Here is a 15,420-nt window from a genome sequence, read left to right as displayed (position 1 = left end):
AGACCATATGTGCCTCAAATCTCAAGTAATATAAGCAAACGTTGCCGATTGCAGTACAGGATTGAAGCAAACATGATTTATAAACCATTCAGAGTATCAGGAGGGGTTGATAGCAATCTGTGATACAGGATTAAAGGAATGGTTTAATAGTACATGCACAATTAAATGTTTCTCTTTTGTTTGCAAACTAGGCTATGAATCGTCCGTGACAACGAGCAAGCTAAAAACCCCTACTCACTAACCAGTAGGCTGCTATGCAGTGACGAACAAGGCTGCATTTCCTGCACACAAGGTACCCGCTCTAAGCCATTGATCATTTTCTCTTCTTGGTAGGTGGTTGGGGGACATCGTCGTCATCCTCCTCCTCTTCCTCTTCCTCTTCTTCTTCCTCCTCCTCATTGTCATCATCCCCATCATCATCGTCGTCCTCTTCTTCATCGTCTCCACCGTCGTCATCATCATCACTCCCTCCTTCACCATTGGCTGCAGGATCCTCCTCCTCCTCCTCCTCCTCCTCGTTTCCGTCATCATCTGATCCTTCTTCGCCACCATCATCTTCCTCTTGGTTTTCAGCATCCTCATCATCTCCCTCCTCCTCCTCATTATCATCATCAGACTCACCATCATCCTTGTTCTCAGGTGCAGTTTCAGTTTTGCTTTTACCCAGAATCCTTGGGAAAGGAAGGACAGAAACACTCAGTTTTGCGAGAGACAAGAAACAAGTATGGCTATGGCAAATAATAATGCAACACGCGTTTGACAGTGTCAAATGGGTTGAGAGAGAGAAGCTGCATAGGGGCATACCTATTAATCAAATCTTTCTCTTCAGCAGATGTAAATATCTTGTGGTGCAGTGACAGCATCTGGACAACAAAACCAAAAGGGCAGACAAGATTATCTATCTAGAGGTATACAATTTAAGTGCACGAACAATGCTAAATGTTTTTTTAGAATGGCAAAGCCATAAAGGGCAACCATCTTGGCACAATACGGTCACCAAATTATTATGTTAGTAAAGGCACCAATTCTAATAGCTTTCCTTTTTTTCATCAAGCTCCCTCTGCAGTGAATCAATTATTCTGCATAACTTTCAGGCTCAACAAAAATCTTCACAAAACATGCATTGCACTCTACTTTCTGAGTAGAGGTCACACAATATGTTGAAAATGAACATTGAAACAACTAGGCAGCGAGACATTGAAGTACAGACGGTACAAATATCAAAAGCTAGGCCAAATGTCTGTTAACAGCACAAAATGTCTGTAAACAAACAGAAAAGCAGGTAACCTAATGTCTGTTAACAGCATACAAGTACAGTTAAATAATTGACTTGCTCGTCAAAAAGACCAGACCACTGGTTTTTCATGGGCATTGACAGGATGTAAAACACAGAATAGGAAAGAAAAAATGCTAGAGCAGTAGAGCTTTCACAATTCCACTCCAGATGCAGAAAGTATGTCAAGACATTGTAGCATTTGGCTCAATAAAGACACCACTAGGCATTGTCAAGGCTATTGTTGGGCAAGAAAAGTATGCCACTTTAGACCAAAGACCTCCTTCAGAACTGCTTTTATTGAAAGTGAAAGGATGCCTGAGTGGTTATACCAGTTACAGAGGAGCACATCAACAGAGTACAGGTTCATCTCTAAGCTGTGTAACCTTCAAACCAAGCAACACTACCCAAGCAACAGACCGATAAATTTGCCATGCATGGCCTGTACTTGTACCAGCTCAAATGCGATGGCGCGAGCATACAGAAGATAATTTTGGCAAAGGAAACAAACAACTGCCAGATTGCCAGGCACCCAGGTAATCAACCGTTACCATAATGCAGCAATTGCATAAACTCCCCAAAATTAGTCCTCCGATATCACAGTAAGCTATCATTGAGAACAGTACAGAATACGGAGATGCAACAAATCCTAGAAACAAAACATCGTGACTGCGTGACCCATCAATGATTTCTCAAGTGAACCTCTATCAGCAAGAGAAATTTAAAACAGCAACAGAAGAACCTCGTTACATTCCATACAGTAACACAGCTGTTGTGCAGACAAAATACACAATATTAACTAAAAGAAGTATGGGAGAAGGAAAACATTTTACCACGGCCACGAGCCCAACAAGCGACCTTTGCACCTCCAAGGCGACCTCAGCAACGAGCAGCTGGGCGAAATCAGCTGCCTTCGCCTCCACATGGTTGTTGCTCCCAAGCAGCGCCTCCATATTCAAAGCAGCTAGAATTCTGCACCAAGACCGAGTTTCACCAAACGAATCATACAACAGAGAAGGATGGCGGAATTTCGGAACCTTCTGAACTCAAGCGAGATCTACGGTAGAACCTACGGTCAGTGAAGAGGGCGGACTTAACACTAGACATGGAAGTGGAACTCTAGTTTTTCACTCTTTTTTTTTTTTGGAAAAGTTGGATTTAATAGATGATAGCGGGTCACAGATCTACCAGAACAAGTAAATCTTAGAAGAACGAAAAAATTCCATCGAAGAACAACCCTAACTCCACAGATCTCTACTTCACCCAAGTCTTTGTGAAAGAAAAAAAAATACACAAGCAAGTTAGGATCCCTTACCAACGGAAAGAGCACGTTGCGAGGTGCGGAGTACTGCGGGCGGCTGGCTGCCGTCTTCGGTTGAAGGAGGCCGGCGGCGACGGAGAGGGCGGCCAAGAGAGGAGAGGAGATGCGGTTGCAGTCGAGGTTTTGGGGTCCGTTGCAGATCTGGGCCTAATATTGGGCCTGTGGCGGCCCGACACGATGAGGTGGAGGCCCATAACAACTTCTAATACTTTCATTTTTCAGAATTTTCTAAAGAAATGACGTTTAAACAAAGAAAAAAACAAAAGAACGCCAAAAGAAAATGGGAATTTTGTGTGTAGCACACGTGGTATTCTATGCGACACAGTTGGCTGGACACTACGATTTTACGTTTTTGTCTCCACCTCACCACAACACATAAAAAGACCGTTTTGCCCTCAAAGGACCAGTCCCACACGTCAGCCCTCTCCCTCTCCTCCTTTCCCTTTCCTCTCCGCGTAGCCACTTTGCCACCGCCGTCCGCGTCCCGTGCCCCGAGCCTTCCGCACCGCCGCAGGCCATGTCCCGAGCCTGACCTCTCTACGCGGCACCGGCGCTCCAGCACCGCAGGCCACGTCCCGCACCCTACCTCCTCCGACCGCCTCTCTACCGCCGCAGGTCATCTCCCGCGCCCCGCTCCTCCGCCACCACAAGCCACCTCCCGCGCTCCAACTCCGTGCTGCCACGTGCCACATCACGTGCCCAATCCCCTTCACGCGCGCTGCGAGCCGCTGCAACAGGTGCCATCCACCCATCCAATGTAGAGCAGCTCTAGCGACTTGCTAACGGCGGAGCTGTTCACCACTTGTGCTGAGCAGTCCCGCACAATGAGGGTGGACATCGCGATTGCCACCCGATCCCTCACGAAGATCCCCTGGTCTCCACCCTGCAACTGGCCAAGCACTACGTGTGGGGGAGGCGCACATCACCCGCTTGGTGTTGCCTTCTCAGTGGGGTGCTCCTGAGCTACATGTGGAGGTAAGGGAGACGACTAACAGGTTGACCCGAACTTATGAGGACAAAATGATTTTTTTACGTGCTGCGGTGTGGTGGAGATAAAAATGCAAAATTGTAGTTTCTAGCTGACTAAGGGGGCGTTTGGTTCCCTTTGCTTATTTTTAGCACGTGTCACATCGAATATTTAGGTACTAATTAGGATTATTAAACGTAGACTATTTACAAAACCCATTACATAAGTGGAGGCTAAACGGTGGGACGAATCTATTAAGCCTAATTAATCCATCATTAGCAAAATGTTTACTGTAGCAACATATTGTCAAATCATGAACTAATTAGGTTTAATAGATTCGTCTCGTCGTTTAGCCTTCACTTATGTAATGAGTTTTGTAAATAGTCTACGTTTAATACTCTAATTAGTATCTAAACATTCGATGTGACGGGTGCTAATAATAAGCACGAGAAACCAAACCAGACCTAAATTGAAGAATAGTGTCCCTTACAAAACCATGCGCTACGCACAAAATTCCTAAAGAAAATACCGAGTCAAAGCGGCCCCGCGTCGAGCAGGGTCCTCGCCTTGCGTCCTCCCGACCCAATCCCACGCCGCGAGGCCGCCGGATCCCCCATGGCCTCGTCGGAGATCGAGGTGGTCGACGACACCGAGACCGTCTCCACCGCCGCCGCCACCGGGGACGGGGCGGGACCGGCCGTCGCGGCGGGGGCAGGGCAGGAGGGGGAGGAGGAGGCGGCGCTCAAGGACGACGTGTACACGGGCGCGGCGTACGGGGACCTCGAGAAGCTGCACCGCCTCGTCGAGCGCGAGGGCCGCTCCGTCACGGAGCCCGACGCGCTAGGGTACCACGCGCTGCAGTGGGCGGCGCTCAACAACCGCGTCGCCGCCGCCCAGTACATTCTCGAGGTTGGTTCCCCACTCCCGGCCCTTCTCCTTTGTGACCAATGCGGTAGGCTGCTGGGCACAGCTGCTAGTAATGGCGATCGCTTGTTGGTGGTGGCGATTTTCGAGGAATGTGCAGCTAAGCTACCTGCGCGTTCTTCTATCTGAATTGTATGTGCTGTATGTGTGGCGTCTCCAGCCTCTGCTTCGATGAGAACTGCGCAGCTGAGCTCAATCTTGTAGGCATTGAGTTGTTGTCATTGGGAGTTCTGATCCGGGGTAGTCTGTTCGAGATTCGAGCCTGCCGTGGGCGTTATGGTTGGTGGGTAAGGTTTGGGCAGAGCCATGGCTATCACTGAGGACTTAATGCACATGTTTTATGCGTAGGTTGTAGTTGTAGTGTGGCGTGTTAGCAACACGTTTTGATTCTGCACTTATAGAGGCCTGCAGCACTCTGTTGTTGCTACAATGCAGTTCGGAAAATGTTGAATGGTGGATACAATCAGGGCGGAGCTAGGGGACTTTATTGGTCTGAGCCTGATGAAGTCTAGCAAATTCAGTAGAAAATCACTGTTCTCAGCGGTCCAGATCCCAGCCTTCGTGTGGAGAAGACACCCAGGCTAGCTCTACCCCTGTACAATCTGCATCTTTATGTAGGGCTGACGGGTGCGTTCGAGTCTGTTTGGCTAAAGTTAAAGGCAAAATGAGATTTTGTCTGGCGTTGTCCTTTAGTTCGGTTTGAAGCTGAGCATGCAGTCTTATCTCTAAACAGATGGCATTTTCTATCTTCTTAGCTGATATAAGATATTCTCAAATTGAACCTGAATCTCTAGTTGGGCTGATGTAATGGTCATCTTCAGAATTTACTCTCCTTGTAATCATACAAGTCCCTACCATAATTATTAACAATGTTAAAATCTGCCACTTTTAAATTGTTGTTCTGATTATATATACATGTCATGTGTTGTGCAATGTAGTTCTGTCGTTAACTCTATGTTTCGTTTACTGCACTAAAGCATGTGCATTTTCCCCCCTTTTGGGTTAGCTTTTGCAGATGATGATTATGAACTTTTTTTTTTCACAGCATGGAGCGGATGTAAATGCTATAGACCACACAGGGCAAACAGCTCTTCACTGGAGCGCTGTGCGTGGTCATATTCAAGTTGCAGAATTACTTTTGAAAGAAGGAGCTAAGATGGATGCCGCTGATTTATATGGATACCAGGTTTGTAGTTTGATTTCTCTATTGCACCCATGGCACTTCCCGCTATAATCATATCTTTTGTTTGTCTAGTATATTTTCATAATTTCTCATGATGGCCCACTTCATCTGGTACAAAAATTTATGAAGTTTATTTAGTGGCACACAGATCAAGAAAGGGCACCTTATCACTGTAGACCAGACTTCTTTCTGGCTGTAAGAATGCTTTAGATGGGGTAATTAAGCTGTACTACAAATTATGCCATTCTTTTAATTGCACTAGGCATGCTATTGAGGTGTCCAACAAGTCGGTAATTGAAGAATGGCTAAATTTATATCAGTATATTAGTGCAAGGGCAATTTTGGAAAGAAGATGGCTGATTTAGCTTACTTATGGATTGCACCTTTTTTTCAAAGTTTATGTCTAATCCTTGTGCTAGAACTACTTTAGATTCCCTCTTAATATACTAGGTTATTGTCAGAAGATGAAATATAGTTCTTGTTTGGCCCTAAAATCCTCATTTGTTCAAAAATCAAGAGTCAGCATAATTAGCTTGTGGCCGGAGTTTTACTCATGATTCAGTTATCAATCTACTGTTATATCACAGACCACACATGTTGCAGCACAGTATGGTCAGACAGCATTTCTTTGTCATATAATTGCAAAACGGAATGCTGATCACGATGTCCCTGATAACGATGGGAGAAGCCCTCTTCACTGGTTTGTACCTTTATTTTGTACATTTAATATGAGCCTGGTGGTATTATATATGTTTAACTTGACTTCATAGTTTCCCTACTGATGCATCTATTATCATGCCACCTTTAGGGCTGCATATAAAGGATTTGCAGATACCATACGTCTCCTCTTGTTTTTAGGTGCCTATAGGGCACGGCAAGACAAAGAAGGTATGCGTTGAATGACTGCAGAACTATTCCTGTCTTTATACAGAAATATTCCTATCAAAAGAGCCTTTGTTTCCACCAGCTTGTTGCTCATTTCCATTGCAAATGCTCTCCTTAGGTTGTACTCCTTTACATTGGGCTGCTATTCGGGGGAATTTGGAGTCATGCACTGTGCTAGTTCAGGCTGGCAAAAAGGAGGACCTTACGGTGCAAGACAATACTGGCTTGACTCCAGCCCAAGTTGCCGCTGATAAGAATCACCGACAAGTTGCATTTTTTCTTGTCAGTATTATTTGTTATTATTGATCTTTCTGTTTAATGTACTTATAGTAAATATTTAGCGTATCTTGATTTTGGAGTCCAAAGTCCATAAGCCTATAAAGCGTTGTTATCTGACGCAGAGTCTATTAGTGCATTACTGTCTATAAAACTTAATCTAAATTGCATGAAACACGTTGCTGTGGGTTATTTTTATTTGCATTGCGGCAGATTTTTTTTCACATGCTCTTCCTTGACAACTTTATCTTGCATTTTATACAAAAATTAATTTTCAGAATTAGTGAATTTGATCTCACGTTGCTGATTTTACATGAAAGACGGTTGAACTTTTTTTTCCAAGAAAAGTCATGTATTAACGTGGAAGCAACAAAAAGAGGAAGAGATTTCTTTCTCAAACTCTTTAATGCCGAAATCCAAAAGTACTCTTCTGTAGCTTTTGTGGTTTGTAAATGCTCTTGTAATTTTTTGAATACCCCTTTCGCAGTTCTTCTGTTCCAGACCATCTTGGTTAGGGTCTTACGGTGGCCATTATTGACCTCAACATAAAATGTCCTCTAGTGCATTTAGGAAACACAAAGAATTCACTTGATGGTTTGCTCGTTTATGCAGGGGAATGCTAGAAGAGTACATGAAAGAGGATGTGGTGGGAACGGTTATTTTCGGAAACTATCAAAATTTGGGCTTGCTCCCCTGCTTTGGTGCATCATTATAGCCTTAATATTTGTATTCACACATTCAATTATCTTAGGTATCTTACTATTTTGATGTATTTCAGATGATTGAATCTTCCATATTGTGGCACTTATTTTATTCCTTCTATGCAGGAGACTATAACACAAATATGACTCTACCTTTGGGGTTATTTTCATGGTTGGGAGTTTTCCTTGCAACTGCTGGCCTGGTTATGTTTTATAGATGCAGCAGGTAGACATCTTATTATAATACTAGCTACAAAAGAAAGTTAAGAAGCAGAGAAATAGACCTCAAATGCCTTACCTATTGGCCTATAAGAAACAGCTTTTGTAAGAATCTGGGTTATGTATTATTCTCACGTATTCTGTGCTAATCTTGAGTTAAGCCACATGCAGTTTGTAAAAGTAAACACTGATTTTTTTTGCCAGACCCTATCAGTTTGCATTCTAGATTATGCTTCGTTTACTAGAATGCCATGTTATTTTGGTGAATTACTAGAATGCCATGTTATTTTGGTGAATTACTAGAATGCCATGTTATTTTGGTGAAATCTCAAGTCTTTGTGGCAATGCCTTATCTAACGTCTCACATTATTTTTCATGGGTGTCTATAAAAAGTTTGTTACTTGTGAACACCATAGATTTCAATTTGTTTAATGCATTGTCTATTTTCCTTGTGAATCTATATATGCAGCACCCGGCACCCTACTTCTTTCACTTCTCAACTATGCATTTTGACCATCTATTTTTTTCGCTGGAATGACTGTACTGTTTGTTATGCAGGAAAGATCCTGGTTACATCAGCAAGAATGTAAGAGACTCACAAAATCAAAGAGATGACGTAAGCTTGAAAGGAAACCTACTGTGGCTTCTTGTCAATACGTTTATCTCCTGTCTGATTATGAAAGTGTCACTTAAAGAAAATTAAATAATAACAGAGTCCTAAATGTGCAATGTTTATCTTTTGTTTTGCACCTCTAGGAACCTTTGTTGAAGAGGGACCTGGACAACCTTGAACTTCTGGATGGTAATTGGTCTCAACTATGTATAACTTGCAAAGTAAGTCTTTTTTTATTGAGCAATCTGTGGTTTTCTCCTGAAATTGACATTTTTCTGAAGCGGCCTGATTTGTCTAGTATCAATAGATTGTCAGGCCTGTACGCTCAAAACACTGCTCTACATGCGACCGCTGTGTTGAGCAATTTGATCATCATTGCCCTTGGGTATCAAATTGCATTGGAAAGGTAATCATTCTATCCTTTTATATGTTCAACCTCCTATTGTCAATATATCAATGGTGCAGGGTTAAAAAGTTAAAGGATAAGGGAAATATCCTAAAAACTACACTTATAGACCCAGCAGAAGCTGAAGAACAAGAAAACATAGTTCTGCTTCTAGTTGATGAATTGCATCTTTCTTTTTTGTTACCCCACTATGAATATTAACGAAAAATAGTGATATTCTTCAGCCTAAGCTACAATGGTTTGAAATTGCAGAGAAACAAATGGGAATTCTTCATGTTCCTTATCCTAGAAGTTTCTGCAATGATTATTACTGGTGTAACGGCCATCATAAGTATGTTTGCATTTTCTGCTATACCAGAAATTTACTGTATTAAGAAAAAAATAATTCTATATTAATTTTCTTGTTGCAGGAAGTGTAGGAGACCCAGCTTCTCCAGCATCATTTGGTGGATGGCTTGGCTATACAGCTATAAACCATTCGTGGGTGGTGTCTTTTGTCATAATGGACCTCTTCCTTTTCTTTGGCATTATAACTCTAACAGTAATTCAAGCATCACAGGTATGAACCAAGATGGTATTCACCTCCAATCAAGTATTTGGCTTTGACATGATTCTGTTGGTCCATCTGCCCATGTTTGCACATAACTGTGTAGATTGTTCCTGCACATGACATAATTCTTCATATTGTCATGTTATATGTCTTGTTCATACTAAAAGTTATTGCCTTATCGAGCTTTTGTTTGTTTGTTGTGATCCACTGCTTCTAAGATTGCTGAGGCATTATAACTTTCTTTACTGCTTGTATCTTTAGCACACTTTTTCCACAAGCTGGTCATTTCTTGCTTTTCCTACCTTGCAGATATCAAGGAATGTAACAACAAATGAGATGGCAAATGCCATGAGGTACAGTTATCTCAGGGGACCAGGTGGCAGATTCAGAAATCCATATGACCATGGGGTGCGCAAGAACTGTTCTGACTTCTTCCTGAAGGGATACAACGAGGATATTGAGAAGGTTGTGCAGACATTGCAGCCTGATGAGGAAATGGGACCGATTCAGATGAGAAGCGCAGTCTCGCAGAATAGTGAGAGCGTTCCACTTCATGCGAATGGCAGTGACCATTCTTCCACCCATTTACAAGGGAACTCAAATTCCCATCGCCAAAGTTCGTCCAAGTGTTGCAGTAACAGTAAGAAATCTGAGAGGACCCCTTTGGGCCTAGGGCTGGGCCTTGGGCGTAACAGCCCCTCTAGCCGTTATTTGCGGTCTCTTCTTCCCTTGTGATTCGTTTTGAGAATGCAGATGTGCTGGTGTTTTTTCATTCTTGCGTGCTTGTTGCACAGACACAGCTTTGTTTGGGCTATTTCTGCGTTGGTGGTCCGTGATTTCTCTCTGGTTGCACTGACATTGCAATGCTGCTGGAAATGGAGCCCCACCATCCACCAGAATAATGCAATGGCGAGGGTAAATGAGATGGGAGTTGCTTGAGGGCTTCATAAACATCCTCGACTTACACCTACATATATACACCACAATTCATTTTTTTTTTGCCAAAGGTATAGTTTTTCCTCTCCTTTTTTGTTGGCAAAAGTGCACCATTGTGCAATGTCTTTGACATTTTGTATGTCAGGGGTTGTAGTTGAGGTACCAACCCATTTTGAGGCATAGCTGTACACAGTACACTAGAAGAACTGTAAATTGTAGAAAAACCTAACGCATATGGGCATGATTTCCCCTGTATCTTTTTTTAGTACAAAAATGTGTTGCCCCTCTCATGTAACACGATAGATGGATTATGTCGAATGCTTTAGCTGACTAGGCGGTTGTGTTGATGCAGTTTGTGATCGTTTTTTCCCCCTTTACAGCTACGAGTTGCGATATCGATGGCTAGGTGTTCGGTCTTGACTCTTCTGCGCAGTGCAGGAGCCTCTTCTTCCTGCAGTCAGATACTCAATGTAGCTGGAGTGCCGGACGACAGAGACAGTGCCTACCAAAATCGCCCACCCTGGGATTCAAGTATTTGCAGTTTGCGCCTATCAAACCCTGACGAAGATCTAGACTGTTTGGAACCAAACCTTGCCTACTCCCTCCGTTGAAGAAAAACAAAGTCATTCTTGATTCAAAATTTGTTAAAAAACAAATAATTTTCTGGGATTCAAAATCTCTCTCAAAATCAAGTCATTACTTATGTACATGTGCATGCGATCATTAATTAGCTGTCAAATATGGCCAAATAGACGGAGGGAGTACACTGTACTTATGGTCAGAACTCAAGTACATGTACAGAAACAAACAGAAGACTGCTCGTCCAAACCACATATCATGGCACGACATGGCGGGCACTCTACCGAGCCCTACTAGCTAGTCATCCATGGCGGTGGCGGTGGCGGTGGCTCCCAGTCTCGAAGGTCCTGGCCGGAAAGTCCCAGTCACAGCCACACCCTGCCGCCTCGGCTTCCGCGCTATCCGCTCGAGGAGTTCGCGCGCGACCGCGGCCGCGGCCGCCGCTTCCGTCGCCTCATGATCTGCCCCCGGAGTCGCCTTGGCCTCCGCCGTCGACCGGTGCAGCCTGCACCGGAACGAGCCCGGGTGCGTCGTCGGCGCGCACAGGCAGTACTTACTGGCCGGCGGCGGCGCGCCGGCGGCCTTGGAGCACGGAGGAGAGGAGGAGCTCATCGCGAGTGTTTGATCAAAGTGGTGATGTCAATGTCGACCCCCTTAGTAGTAGATCCTAATGTGCGTGCTGCATGCTCTCGGGCAGAGAATTTTTCGTGGCTGTTGAGTGCAACGGCCTCCTTGTTTCGTGGCACAAAGGGATAAAACTGCAAAGGGAGATCCTACAGAAGAGGGGTGTTTATCCAAAGGAAAGAAGATATGGAACAATAAGCAATCGCAAGATTGAAAAAGTTCAGTGCAGGACAAAATTGTTAAGAGGCTTTTCTTTTTTCCCTCATGTAATGCGGGCACTATGGACATGTGCTAAACATGGGCCCACCAGTCAGCCTCTCATCGTTCCCACTAGGTCCCCTTGCAAACCGCACCATTCTCTCAGCAAGAGTACCGGTGATGATGATGTTCTCTCTTCGGAGAAATTTTGTACTATAGGATCACTGTATAATGTAGTCGCCAGAATTATCGAAATTGCATAGTGTTTCGTACATAAAACACTAATGCCGACGACTTGAATGCAATGTACAGGTATAAGTATAATACGAGCCTAATCAAGCTAGCTGATGCTACATGCGATTCATCTTCACATGTACTGCCTCGCCGGGCTCTTGAGAAACGCCCTCTCCTCCACGGGGAACTTGTACGGCGGCGGCGCCAGGAGGAGCTCCCTGGCCTCGCTCCTCCGCCGCCGCTCCCGCGCGTGCACGACCCAGAGCAGCACCGCCAGCAGCACGGCGACGGCGGCGCCGAGCAGGCCCCGGAACACCTGCCCGCTGTACCGGCGCAGGCCCGGGCAGTGGTCGCCGCCGATGGACCCGAACGTCTCCCTGACGAACGTGCAGTCCGCCAGGTCCACCAGCACCGGCCCGTAGTGGTAGAGCCCGTAGCTCACGTTGGCCGCGCCGGCGAGCTGGTCGTACATGGACGGCGTGACGCGGCCGGGCGTCGCGCACACCTCCGCCCCCGACGCGGCGTCCGTGGTGGTTGAAGCGCACACGTAGCGCCGCCAGGCCTGCGGCGCGGCGTCGAGGGTGAGCTCGCCGGGCGCGCAGGCGCGGTCGCGGAGGTCCGGCGTGTAGGGGTTGCAGAGCCGCGGCACGGGCGGGCCGGATTGGTTGTAGTTGAGCGGCGGGGGTGTCCCCGGCGGGAAGTCGCGGTTGGAGACGTTGGCCAGCGCGCCGTTGAGCACGGCGACGAGCTGGTAGTTCACCTCCTTGCTCCGGTCCAGCGCCTCCGTCGCCGCCGCGGTGTCCACGCACGGCAGGATGTCGTCCAGCGCCGTGCGCGCCTGCGGGTGCGCCACCCACTCGCCCATCGCCACGCAGGTGTCACCGACCACGCTGCAAACATGGCACGCGCAAGCATTCTTTCCCTTTAAACCCACGTTACAACTTATGGAGTACAATCCAAGCCATGGAGCGAAACATAAGAATAAAACAATTCTTGGTCATTCCGTATGAATACGAATACAGAGGTTGTATGCTAAGCATTTCATTGTGTAAATGGAAAATTTCTTCAGGCAGGTATTAGTAGTGTGGCCACCAAACTGGAGTGGTAGTGAGAGTACTGACTTGTAAGCAACAGCTAAGTAAGTATAACAGCAAAGGCACTTACTTGTGAAGGAGGAGAAAAGTACCGCAGAGGACAAAGGTTCCTGCAACCAGGATCCACACGAAAAACACCAACCTGCATGTCAGTAAAAAAACGGGGGCTTGGCATCAGATTTTCATGCTGCATTTTCGTCAGATGAACTCTGGCGAGTAACAAAGCATTGAAAAAGCCATGTGTCGATGCTTACACGTAGATAACCGATTCCAATCCACAAAGCGAGAACACTGCAAGATTGCAACCCCACTGTAAGCAAACGTAGAGACGAACAAAGCGTTGTTTGAGCTTCCTGTCAACTTCTTAGCGTGAAAAGCTAGAAGCTCAAACAAATCAAACAAACAGTAAACTTCTCGTGCAGCTTCCGAGAAGCTAGAAGTCCAGAAAAACTGAGTTTATATGGAAAACAGAAAAGCTAAGTTTTATGCGTTTTTTATAGTATTTTTAGCACATCTTCTAAAAATTAGTGTTGGCTTTGAAAAAAAAAAAGCTAGCAGCAGCTTTTCAAAAGCTCAAAAGTTGCAGCTCAGACAAACAGGCTTAAAAAGACATTGTGCACGGAACTGTTTCCGCTAAAATTCGAGACATGCCCTAAAACAGTAAGAGGTGGATAAGTAGTATAGGTTTGCTCACCAAGGCCAAGAAAAGCAAGGATTAGCATCGCCGCTGCGACGACAATCAGAACCTTCCTTCTGCAATGGAGCAAGAGAACAAATTTATTCTCTTACGAAAAAGATAACGACAAAATGATTAGGAACAGGTCCTTGTGATTTTTTTATTTGCAAGAAAGAAGAAAAGCACTGGGGATGGATGCTTGGGTCGGTGACGTACACGGTCTCCAGGGCGGCGCGGATCTTGGCAGCGTTGCTGGACGTGCGGGCGGCGAGCACGTCGGCGGCCGCGCCCACGTTGCGCACGACGTCGTCGATCCTCCCCTTGACATCGTCGGGCAGCGTGACGGGCCCCACGCCGGCGGCCTTGGCGGTCTCGAGGAAGCCCGTGAAGCTCCGCAGGTTGGCGACCGTGTCGCCCGACTGCCGCACCACGTAGTCCACCGTCGCCGCCATGGTGCCGTGGAAGCGGCCCTGCCCGTCGTACAGCACGGCGCACCCGACGCTGCGATAGATGACGAGACACGAGACCGGTTAGTACTCTACTTGATCGACGCCGGTGATCGAGATGTAGGGGAAGAGATGAGCGGGGATCGGAGGATTACTTACGCGGCGGCGGCCGTGGCGACGAGGAGGAGCAGGAGCGAGACGACGAGGCAGGCGCGCGAGTACGAGTCGGAGGCGCCGCCGCCCGGGCAGCAGCAGAAGCAGCAGCCCGCGAGGAAGAGCGCAATGCCGAAGACGACGAACCAGACCCCCGCCGCCGCGAAGACCGGCGCCGCGGTGAAGCCGACCGACTGTGGAACGGAGATCGCGCCGCGGAAATCAACAACGAAATCGATAAAAAAAACCAGGAATTGTCGAGGAGAGAGGCGTAACAAACGAGAGGATCGATCTGATCCGGAAGGAGGAAGGACTCACGGCCCAGTAGTGCTCGTTGCTGATGTTCCACCCGCCGGTGTAGTACCTCAGCGCGTCGAGGGGATCCTTCCGATGCGTCTTCTCCGCCGCGAGCACGAAGGACAAGTTCGCCCCCGGCCCCGCCGCCGCCGCTGAAGACGACGACGATCCGAACATTTCACCGAAGTTAAACGCCTTTCCAAATTCTCGAAGCATCAAAATCAAAGGAAAAAGAAAACAAACCAACCTGATGCATCGGCCGGGAACAAGGACGCGGAGACGAGGAAGAGCAGGACGAGGGGAGTCGCGCGACGCGCCGCCACGACCACCGCCATGGCCGTGGGGAGAGTGTTCCCTGCTCGAGTCGTTCGTTGCAGCCTTGCAGGTCAGCACGGCGTCAGTGAGTCGGAGTTCAAACGGCGGGACTGGGGAGGAGAACGGTGCCGTGGGCCATGAAATCCTGACGAGTACTGTCCGGCTGGTCGGTGGAATGCTCGGTTGCTTGGGGATATGGGAACAAGACGCAGGGGATAGAAGAAGACAACGTCGACGACGACGAGAAGAAGACGTGTTGGCTTCGGCAGGTTACAGGCTTACAGCTAGCGAGCGTTACTGCTTGCTCGCGAGGAAACGGCCGCGGTTCTTGAGAAAGCTCGTTTTTCTCGTACTTTTTTTTAAGGGAAAAAAGTTTCGATTTTTTTATAAAAAGAGTGCGGTCAAGAAATGGACGCGAAATTCAAACGGGAACCGAGTGGAGCAGTACGTGCCGCCGCATGTTGTTGGCGGAATATTTGTTGCGCGTTCCGGGATTCATGACGCGGTTCGCGGGCGGGGCGGAGCAGTAGTGCGTGCATGCACAATTGCA

At 46.9% G+C, this 15,420-nt stretch overlaps 3 protein-coding genes across 4 annotated transcripts; 1 reads left to right on the top strand and 2 right to left on the bottom strand.

Annotated features, from left to right (window-relative positions):
- Positions 1-61: 61 nt before the first annotated feature.
- LOC117834986 (uncharacterized) lies at positions 62-2,749 on the bottom strand. Its single transcript, XM_034714351.2, has 4 exons — positions 2,589-2,749; positions 2,107-2,245; positions 805-863; positions 62-671 (listed from the first exon to the last, which is right to left on the bottom strand). Exons 2-4 carry the CDS (start codon positions 2,224-2,226, stop codon positions 314-316), a joined length of 537 nt encoding a protein of 178 aa, XP_034570242.1. The 5' UTR covers positions 2,227-2,245; positions 2,589-2,749; the 3' UTR covers positions 62-313.
- Positions 2,750-4,073: 1,324 nt separating this feature from the next.
- On the top strand, positions 4,074-10,572 carry LOC117859526 (protein S-acyltransferase 24). 2 transcript variants are annotated; one of them, XM_034742652.2, is made up of 13 exons: positions 4,078-4,470; positions 5,531-5,671; positions 6,256-6,368; positions 6,477-6,556; positions 6,672-6,835; positions 7,442-7,580; positions 7,657-7,756; positions 8,308-8,365; positions 8,506-8,583; positions 8,670-8,768; positions 9,021-9,099; positions 9,179-9,327; positions 9,628-10,572. In XM_034742652.2, the coding sequence occupies exons 1-13, from the start codon at positions 4,177-4,179 to the stop codon at positions 10,051-10,053; spliced, it is 1,920 nt and encodes a 639-aa protein (XP_034598543.1). In that variant the 5' UTR covers positions 4,078-4,176; the 3' UTR covers positions 10,054-10,572. The 2 variants fall into 2 exon arrangements, with proteins under 2 accessions (XP_072147704.1, XP_034598543.1); XM_072291603.1 differs by lacking the exons at positions 9,021-9,099; positions 9,628-10,572 and having other exon boundaries at positions 4,074-4,470; positions 9,179-9,321.
- A 1,118-nt stretch (positions 10,573-11,690) lies between these two features.
- On the bottom strand, positions 11,691-15,193 carry LOC117845894 (uncharacterized). The gene is made up of 8 exons (XM_034726973.2): positions 14,803-15,193; positions 14,577-14,707; positions 14,265-14,452; positions 13,876-14,160; positions 13,678-13,736; positions 13,238-13,274; positions 13,054-13,125; positions 11,691-12,779 (listed from the first exon to the last, which is right to left on the bottom strand). The coding sequence occupies exons 1-8, from the start codon at positions 14,888-14,890 to the stop codon at positions 12,023-12,025; spliced, it is 1,617 nt and encodes a 538-aa protein (XP_034582864.1). The 5' UTR covers positions 14,891-15,193; the 3' UTR covers positions 11,691-12,022.
- Positions 15,194-15,420: the final 227 nt, after the last annotated feature.

This window comes from Setaria viridis, chromosome 1 (assembly GCF_005286985.2).
Source record: "Setaria viridis chromosome 1, Setaria_viridis_v4.0, whole genome shotgun sequence".
NCBI classification, from domain to species: domain Eukaryota; kingdom Viridiplantae; phylum Streptophyta; class Magnoliopsida; order Poales; family Poaceae; genus Setaria; species Setaria viridis.
The sequence above is the reverse complement of the archived record's forward strand: the minus strand, read 5'-3'. Positions and strand labels throughout refer to the sequence as shown.

Excerpts from the sequence above, each read along its gene's own strand:
- LOC117859526 (XM_034742652.2), top strand. The coding sequence starts at position 4,177 with ATGGCCTCGTCGGAGATCGAGGTGGTCGACGACACCGAGACCGTCTCC. Across the intron at positions 8,366-8,505 it reads CACAAAATCAAAGAGATGAC|GAACCTTTGTTGAAGAGGGA; the intron begins GTAAGCTTGAAA and ends TTGCACCTCTAG. Across the intron at positions 8,769-9,020 it reads TATCAAATTGCATTGGAAAG|AGAAACAAATGGGAATTCTT; the intron begins GTAATCATTCTA and ends TTGAAATTGCAG.
- LOC117845894 (XM_034726973.2), bottom strand. The coding sequence starts at position 14,890 with ATGGCGGTGGTCGTGGCGGCGCGTCGCGCGACTCCCCTCGTCCTGCTC. Across the intron at positions 14,453-14,576 it reads GCAACGAGCACTACTGGGCC|TCGGTCGGCTTCACCGCGGC; the intron begins GTGAGTCCTTCC and ends TCCGTTCCACAG. Across the intron at positions 13,126-13,237 it reads TTGGAATCGGTTATCTACGT|GTTGGTGTTTTTCGTGTGGA; the intron begins GTAAGCATCGAC and ends ACTGACATGCAG.
- LOC117834986 (XM_034714351.2), bottom strand. The coding sequence starts at position 2,226 with ATGGAGGCGCTGCTTGGGAGCAACAACCATGTGGAGGCGAAGGCAGCT. Across the intron at positions 864-2,106 it reads TTGTTGGGCTCGTGGCCGTG|ATGCTGTCACTGCACCACAA; the intron begins GTAAAATGTTTT and ends TTTGTTGTCCAG. Across the intron at positions 672-804 it reads GAGAAAGATTTGATTAATAG|GATTCTGGGTAAAAGCAAAA; the intron begins GTATGCCCCTAT and ends TCCTTTCCCAAG.